This window comes from Nicotiana sylvestris, chromosome 11 (assembly GCF_000393655.2).
Source record: "Nicotiana sylvestris chromosome 11, ASM39365v2, whole genome shotgun sequence".
NCBI lineage: Eukaryota > Viridiplantae > Streptophyta > Magnoliopsida > Solanales > Solanaceae > Nicotiana > Nicotiana sylvestris.
Window position 1 is genome coordinate 42,377,639 of NC_091067.1, and position 8,628 is coordinate 42,386,266.

General features: G+C 43.4%; 1 protein-coding gene across 1 annotated transcript; it reads right to left on the reverse strand.

Moving 5' to 3' along the window:
• Nucleotides 1-5,707: 5,707 nt before the first annotated feature.
• On the reverse strand, nucleotides 5,708-8,343 carry LOC104229903 (F-box protein At5g07610-like). Its single transcript, XM_009782631.2, has one exon. The coding sequence runs from the start codon at nucleotides 8,163-8,165 to the stop codon at nucleotides 6,939-6,941; it is 1,227 nt and encodes a 408-aa protein (XP_009780933.1). The 5' UTR covers nucleotides 8,166-8,343; the 3' UTR covers nucleotides 5,708-6,938.
• Nucleotides 8,344-8,628: the final 285 nt, after the last annotated feature.

Here is an 8,628-nt window from a genome sequence, read left to right on the forward strand (position 1 = left end):
AGGCTTTGAGTACTATCGATGCTATGAAGGCAAAGATAGAGTCACTCGAGGAGCATGTCAATGCTGGCGTGATCGAGATAGCCAACAATGTTATGGTGACGAGGGAGGCCAAGATCGAGGCTCCCAAACCCCCGGTGTTCAAAGGTGTTCGTGATGCATAAGAAGTGGAAAACTTCCTTTGGCACTTGGAGAACTACTTCAGACACGACAAAGTGAGGGACGACGAGGCCAAGATAAACACTGCGGTATTGTACCTCTCATAGACTGCCATGCTTTGGTGGAGAAGGAAGATGGCTGACGTGGATAAAGGTCTATGTACTATTAGCACATGAGATCAGTTCAAAATGGAGTTCAAGCGACAGTTTTTTCCAAACAATGTCTTGTACGAGGCAAGGCGCAAGCTTAGGGAATTGAAGCAAACAGGGAGCATACATAACTATGTCAAGGAGTTCACTACCCTTATGCTTCAAATCCCCAACCTGACCAATGATGACTTGTTGTTCCACTTCATGGACGGGTTGCAAAATTGGGCTAAGCAGGAGTTGCAACGCCGACAAGTCACTAATATAGATCAAGCCATAGTGGAGGCCGAATCATTGATGGACTTCAGGCATGACAAGCACGACAAAGGCAATGGCAAGGAGTCAAAGGTTAACAATGTCAAAGGTGGGGGAGACCGTGGCAAAAGCAAGGAGATACAACAACAATACTCCAAGACTCAAGATTTCAAAAAGTCGAGTGGTCGTCAGGGCTACGCCGAGAAGAAGGCACAGGTCGAGAAGAAGGGATGCTATATATGCGGAGGGCCACATGGCTTCAGGAATTGTCCTGACCTCAAGAGCCTCAGTGCCATGGTACGTGAGCGGAAGGAGCAGCCACAAGGAGAGAGTCTGGGAACCGCACAGTTGGGTATGATCGGATTATGTGGTGATGTCACGAAGCAAGCTATCCAACCTACCGAGAATGGCAATCAGTACGTGGATCTCACCATCAACAACAAGCCCGCTCGTGCAATGGTGGACACTGGAGTAACTCATAATTTCGTGACTGAGGCTGCCGCAAAGAGACTGAAATTGAAGCTTGCTCCAACCAACTCTCGCGTCAAGACCGTGAATGCCGAAATACAGAATGCTCGTGGGGTAGCTAATGGAGTTGGTGTCAAATTGGGAACTTGGAAAGGTATGACAAACTTTACCGTAACCGCTATGGATATCTTTGACATCATACTGGGGCAAGAGTTCTTTAGACATTGTCATACTTTAATCGACCCCTACCTCCAACGTCTCTTGGTTATGGAGCGAGAAGGAGTTTGCATGGTACCTACAATGACTATGCCACACGGACAGAGCCAAGCACAACTCTCAGCTATGCAGGTTGTCAAGGGGATCAAGAAGGGGGAGCCGACATTCGTGGCAACCATCACAAGTCTGGAGGAAAACAAGAGTTTTCAAGAAACATTGTCGTCTTGCATAGAGAAGTTGCTTGAGGAGAACAAAGATGTCATGCCCGAGGAGTTGCCTAAGCACTTGCCGCCTAGGCGAGAGGTGGATCACAAGATTGAGTTGGAGCCAGGGGCTAAGCCACCCGCATTTGCCCCATATCATATGGCACCTCCCGAGCTAGAGGAGCTTAGGAAACAATTGAAGGAGCTGCTAGATGCTGGTCACATTCGCCCATCAAAGGCACCTTTTGGCGCACCAGTATTGTTCCAGAAGAAAAAGGATGGATCGTTGCGTTTGTGCATAGACTATCGAGCACTTAATAAGGTCACCGTGAAGAATAAATACCCGATCCCGCTCATTGCTGACTTGTTTGATAGACTTGGGCAAGCCAAGTACTTTACCAAGGTGGATCTTCGAAAGGGCTACTACCAGGTTTGCATTGCGGAAGGGGATGAGCCAAAGATAGCATGTGTGACGAGATATGGAGCCTTTGAGTGGTTGGTGATGCCCTTCGGCTTAACCAATGCACCGACCACATTTTGCACCCTTATGAACAAGATCTTTCATCCCTACCTTGACCAGTTCGTGGTAGTCTACCTAGACGACATAGTCATCTACAACAACACCTTGGAGGAGCACATGGAGCACTTAAGGAAGGTTTTTCAAGTCTTGCGAGAGAACGAGCTATACATCAAGAGGGAGAAATGTGAGTTCGCGCAATCAAAGGTGCACTTCTTGGGCCATGTCATTAGCAATGGCGAGCTATGCATGGACGATGCTAAGGTACGTGTTATCCAGGAGTGGGAGGCACCCACAAAGGTAACTGAGTTGAGATCCTTCCTTGGCCTTGTTAACTACTATCGTCGGTTCATCAATGGATACTCAACAAAGGTTGCACCATTAACTGAGTTACTAAAGAAGAACAAGCCATGGGTTTGGACGGAGCATTGTCAAAAGGCGTTTGAAGGCCTTAAGACAGCTGTAACAGAGGAGCCAGTCTTGGCGTTACCTGACTTTGCCAAGACATTTGAGGTGCACACAGATGCCTCAGACTTCGCAATTGGGGGTGTCCTGATGCAGGATAAGCATCTCATAGCATTTGAGAGTCGCAAGTTAAATGAGACGGAGCGACGTTACACGGTGCAAGAGAAGGAAATGACTGCCATTGTGCATTGCCTTCGTACATGGAGACATTACCTGCTCGGGTCGAGGTTCGTGGTCAAGACTGATAATGTGGCTACTAGCTACTTTCAGACACAGAAGAAGCTCACACCAAAGTAGGCTAGGTGGCAGGATTTCTTGGCCGAGTTTGATTATGCGCTGGAGTATAAGCCGGGAAAAGGTAATGTTGTAGCTGATGCCTTGAGCCGGAAAGCCGAGCTTGCGGCAATCACTTCAGCGAGATGGGACATTCGGGAGGCTATAAAAGAAGGCATGCAGCATGATCTAGCAGCCAAACAGCTTATCGAATTAGCCAACAAAGGCAAGACGAGACGGTTTTGGATAGAAGACGGTCTACTACTTACCACAGGTCGGCGGGTCTACGTGCCTAAGTTTGGAGACATTAGACGGCGGATCATAAGGGAGAGTCATGATACAATGTGGGCTGGTCATCCAGGCCAACGTCGCACCAGGGCCTTAGTTGAGTCAGTCTACTATTGGCCACGCATGCGAGATGATATAGAATGTTATGTGCAGACTTGTCTAGTATGTCAGCAGGACAAGGTGGAGCAACAACAGCCCGGAGGACTTTTGGAGCCACTACCAGTTGCAGAGCGTCCATGGGAGAGCGTGACTATGGACTTTATTACTTGCCTACCGAAGTCCGATGGTTATGGTACTATTATGGTGGTCGTGGATAGATTTTCCAAATATGCCACCTTCATGCCCGCCTCACCGGGTTGCACAGCTAAGGAAGCCGCCAAGCTATTCTTTAAGAACGTGGTAAAGTATTGGGGCTTACCAAGGCATATCATCAGTGATCGAGACCCCCGCTTCACTGGGAACTTTTGGAGAGAGTTGTTCGACATACTTGGCACGGAACTGCACTTTTCTACTAGTTTTCACCCACAGACGGATGGACAAACGGAACGGGTCAATGCTTTACTAGAATGCTACTTGAGGCATTATGTAAGCGCGCATCAGAAAGATTGGGCAAGGCTTCTAGACATTGCCCAATTCTCTTATAACTTGCAGCGGAGTGAGTCCACGGGGCGGACACTATTTGAGCTAGCCACAGGCCAACAACCACAAACTCCACATTTTACCAGCCGCATTCGAGGGAAAGAGTTTAGGGGCTTATCATATGGCCAAAGGATGGGAGGAGCAACTCGACACTGCTAAGTCTTACTTGGATAAGGCAGCTAAGAAGATGAAGAAGTTTGCGGACCGTAAGCGACGTCCCACGGACTATAGAGTTGGGGACATGGTCATGGTGAAGTTTAACCCAAGACAGTTCAAAGCACTACGGGGCATGCATCAGAATTTGATTCGCAAGTAGGAGGGGCCATTTAAGATCGTCGCCAAGGTAGGCGAGATCTCATACAAGCTTGACATGCCATCATATCTTAAGATCTACCCTGTCTTCCATGCTAGCATGCTTAAGCCATATCATGAAGATAAGGATGATTCGAGTAGGGGCCAATCAAGTCGAGCGCCAATGACTATCACCGCCTCGCATGATCGGGGGATTGAGGCTATCATAGATTACCAGGCCAGGCGAAAACAAGGGCAAAAAGCCACCGCTATGTTCCTCATCCATTGGAAAGGGCAATCACCGGAGGAGGCCACGTGGGAACGATATGAAGACTTGTGGCATTCAAAGATAAGATCCGAGAGTTTATGCAACAGCATTGCGCCGCGGTCGTCGCAATATTAGGTGGGGGAGAGTGTGATGACCCGCCATGTCATCATGCCACATAGGCGCCATTTGGCATATATTAATACCATGTGGAAGCTTACATAAGAAGAAGGCTAGCATTTGTGAGAAGATTCTAGAGAAGTATGGACATTTCCTTAGGAAGAACCTAGATCCTTATGGATTTGCTAGGAAAGTCCTTGGAATCTTCTAGGCTTGTAGAGAATTCTAGAAAAAGCCCTTATCTTGTAAATATCAGGGACTTGTGTAATAATTAATATTTACACACTAGCCCCTAGGAAACTAGTATATAAAGGGGGCCATTCATTTGTAATTCATCAATCAAGCAAACAATTCAAGTTATCTCTAATACAAAGCCTCCTTTAACAATTCTCTTGTGTTCTTTCTTCCATTCTCTTAGCGATCTTGAGTGTAGTAAGGCTGACTTGACATAGCAAGAACGTGAACAAGTTGTGCAAGATCGTGAGCGAGTTGTCAAGTGCCGCACGTGTACTTAGTTAACAACTAAGGACGTGACACTTAGCTCATAGCCTTACACCAGTGGAAATCAATTTGGATGTTGCACAGGTAATTACAAATCTACGTAGCACCTCTACCAATTTCTCACATATACTCAATGATTGCAGGTACCTGATTCACCAGCTGGGTGATCCACTACTACAACATGCTTACAGGGAGCAAAACACCGTAGCAGACCAGCTAGCTCATTTTGTCATGGAACTAATGGGGTGCAACATCACGTTTTTGGAACAACCACCACCTTTTGTTATGGCAAACCTAGAAGTTGATAAGCTGGGGCTTCAACGAAGACGCTATATTAGTAATAGTTTTCAAGTACAACCTTATGCTAAATCTTTTTGTCAAACATCCGATGAAGCTTCGTCTAGTTGGACTAACTGTAATAGTAATTTCCCAAGGATAGATAGTACTAATAGTGGTAATTATCCGTATGTTTGTAATTCTGCAGCATCCATGCAACACCCTGCAATGCATCTTAATTAATAGTAGTCTTTTCAACCAAAAAAAAAAAAAAGACACTCACGCGCTAAAAATTTTGGTAGAACAAACGCATTTGCCAGGTCAACGAAGGATATTTAAAAGTCATAATTCTATTGAGTAGAAGGGTACAACTGAAAATGGACTCACTTAGGTGTTTAGTTGATTGTTGGAAACAACCTAAAGGGGCCATTTATATTCGCCTTCTATATAATCCAACACCAGGTCATCTTTCACAAAATAAATGCTATGTCAAATGCCCCCTTAGATTAGAATGGCAGCGAGAGGTCAACAAATCATTTCACTTTTTGTTTTGCCTCTGTATTATTGGTGATAAGTACACCTACATCATACATGGAAGATTGGGATATGGTAAGAAGAAAAGGAGAAATATTTAAAACCAGTCTTTAGCTTAGTATTAAAACCAGTTGCACTGAGGATAATTGCAACAGATGAACTCACAATTACAGCTGTGGCACCAAAACTACATACTTGCAACGTTTCGAGAAGATGAACAGGAAGTAAATTAAAGGGTGTTGATGGAAAAGCTCAAACTCAATCTTTGACTTCCTTTGGATGCAACATGAAATGTGACCTAGACAGCAATAAACAATCTTAAAAACATACCTGCTACGAATGGCTATGGCTCATAACATCACCTTTAGTTAATTTATGTGATAAATGCAACAGATCAATTAGGCCAATCTTCTCCTTAAGGTTGCAGCAAATTCCTTAAGATAATTCATTTCTTTGTTTGCAGAAGATGAATCCTTGAGAATATAGAATCTATGGCATGCTTGAAAATCTTTTTCTCCATTGAACAAGAGCATTGTGGTCAATATTTTTGTCAATATGTTTGGTCGATTCGATAGGTGTACGAGACAGACCTAACAACCATGTTGCTCTACATCACACTGCCTGTGTGACTTGAGTAGAACATTTTACCTCCGAACAAGTCGAAACCAATTCAACTTAATGGTTTCTGCATTTGTGAATAGAAGCTACTGTATTACCAGATTATATACAGTAGGGTGCATCCCCTGCCAGAAAACTTGAGATCCTACTTAAACAGTTAGGTCATCAGCAACAAGTGTAGTACGATGGGAAAAAAGAAGAAGAAGACAATAGATTACCAATGTCATCATCTCTGCCAAACTCCTCTAGAAAATCTAACATAGGGCAAAACATGGCTCTCACCCTAACTACCACTTCATGACACCGTAATCAAGTTTTTACTTCTCAAGTAAATGTGCAACTCTGTTACATGATCAAAGGTTGTAAATGTAGTTGAACTCATTTACACTTCAACTGCATCAGCAAGGAACTAGTAGTTTATCAAACATAGGTACTTTACAAATGAAGAGAGCAACCACAGCTTTCAAATTTTGATCTTCGCGAAAGAAAACTTAAGATTGCAACAGATACTATTCTCTGATGTGCCATGCAATGAGGCCATTAAGCAGAAAAAAAACAAGATTTGTTTGCAGCAAAATAGACCACAAACATCATACGCAGGCGTCTTCAATGATCAGTGACCACATCATTTGGCATACATGAATGAGGTCCATCTATCACCAGCTCTTTTCTTTAAGTAAACTTACATACAAGAAGCCATACCAGTATCAGACACAAGCCATTGTCTCAACATATTGGTGGGTGTCATACCATTCAAACACGGAAACATCTTCCCACATGACCGGGATCTTCGCTGTCCCTAAATCAGCAACCTCCTTGATAGTCATACGACGAGCATCATATTCAATAATAACTTCTGGCATGCTTACCAAAAATCTTGATGTCTGTTCCTTGTCATCGACAATAACAGATACAATATTGCACGTTCGACGATTCACATCTAGTAAATCAAGTTCTTCACTCAACATCAGTGGATATGCAGTATGCAGAGCACTAAGATCAACACGATACTTCACAAACCACCTCGAATAATCACTCTCCAACTCGAGAACCTCAAAACTCATTGAACTAAAACCTTGTACCTCAATAAGATGCAAATGTCCACCGGACTGCCCAAAATACCTTATATTCCTTTTCAACAAGCCATTAGGAATTACAGTGCTAGGCATAGTTTTGAAGCACAAAGAATCCAAATCGAACCTTAGAAAGGACCCACCTTCACTAACCCAATGCATACAGCCATTCATGAACACACCCCGAGCTAAAGAGTATTGCTTTATATCCAATATCTCCTTAGAATCTTCCCAAACTCCAGATTCTGATGAGTATACAGAAAATTCATAAACCCCATTTGATTTCATCACACATACAATTCTATAAGTATCAGAAACCATAGGATCAAAAGCCATATTCATTACCATAACCTCAAAAGTGTTATTTTTTCTCATATCTGGAAGTGGAATCAACCTATGCTGATTTGTACTGGGATTATAAACATAGTACACCTGATTTGCAACACCCAAGTTGAAGTTAATACAGAACAACCCATTACAAGAATGTAAAGATTGAAGCTTTGAAGTTGTACACGTGGCAAGATTCTTGAATGCTAAAGGAATCATACTCATTTGTTTTTTAGGCATACCATTGAAAGGGATGAACTCCAAATGGTCATTTCCATAAACCCACCAGCAGAAACAGAGTCCGTCAACTTTTCTGGAACTGTGTTTTCTCCGGCACTGAAGTCGCCGGAAACTTTGGCTTGAAATAAGGGAATACCAGTATTTACAGACGGTTTGGGATCGGAGAAGGGATTTTGGGGGTATCCGGAGGAGAATCTCTGTCAGTAGATCAGCATTTCCGGTGATTTCGGTGACTGAAGCCGGAAAATCTGCCGACCGGTCACCGGAGATTTCATTTAAGGAAGTTTCCGACATTCTCCCGCCAGACCCGGCCCCCAGCCCTAGGGAACGTGTCTTCGGACGGTTTTCGGGTGACAGATTTTTGGAAGGCGGAATTAGAGATTTTACGTATTTACAGCTTGTTTGGAGGGTTGTTCCGTTGTATTGTACTGTATTGTTATCCCAAAACAATGTTTGCTTTGAATGTTTCAATAAAATTGGTCGTATTGTATTGTTAAATTTATTGTTCCGAAACAATGAAAAGTCCTTTTTTTTTAACAACCGATTTGGTGTGGTGGGATTGTTTCCTATTTTTCTTTCCAATTTTGCCCTAAATTATTACTCCATAATTCTATTTTACCCTTTAACTTTTTTTTCTATTTTAACTCCAAATCTCCAACCTATAACCTACTTTATTTGTTTCCCAAACTCCTGTCGTCAACATTAAAGGTATTTTGCCGCCTTCTGTTTGATGTTTTCTCCTAATTTGCTTTTAACT

What these genes read in the sequence shown, in the direction of transcription:
- LOC104229903 (XM_009782631.2), bottom strand. Translation starts at nt 8,165, where the DNA reads ATGTCGGAAACTTCCTTAAATGAAATCTCCGGTGACCGGTCGGCAGAT.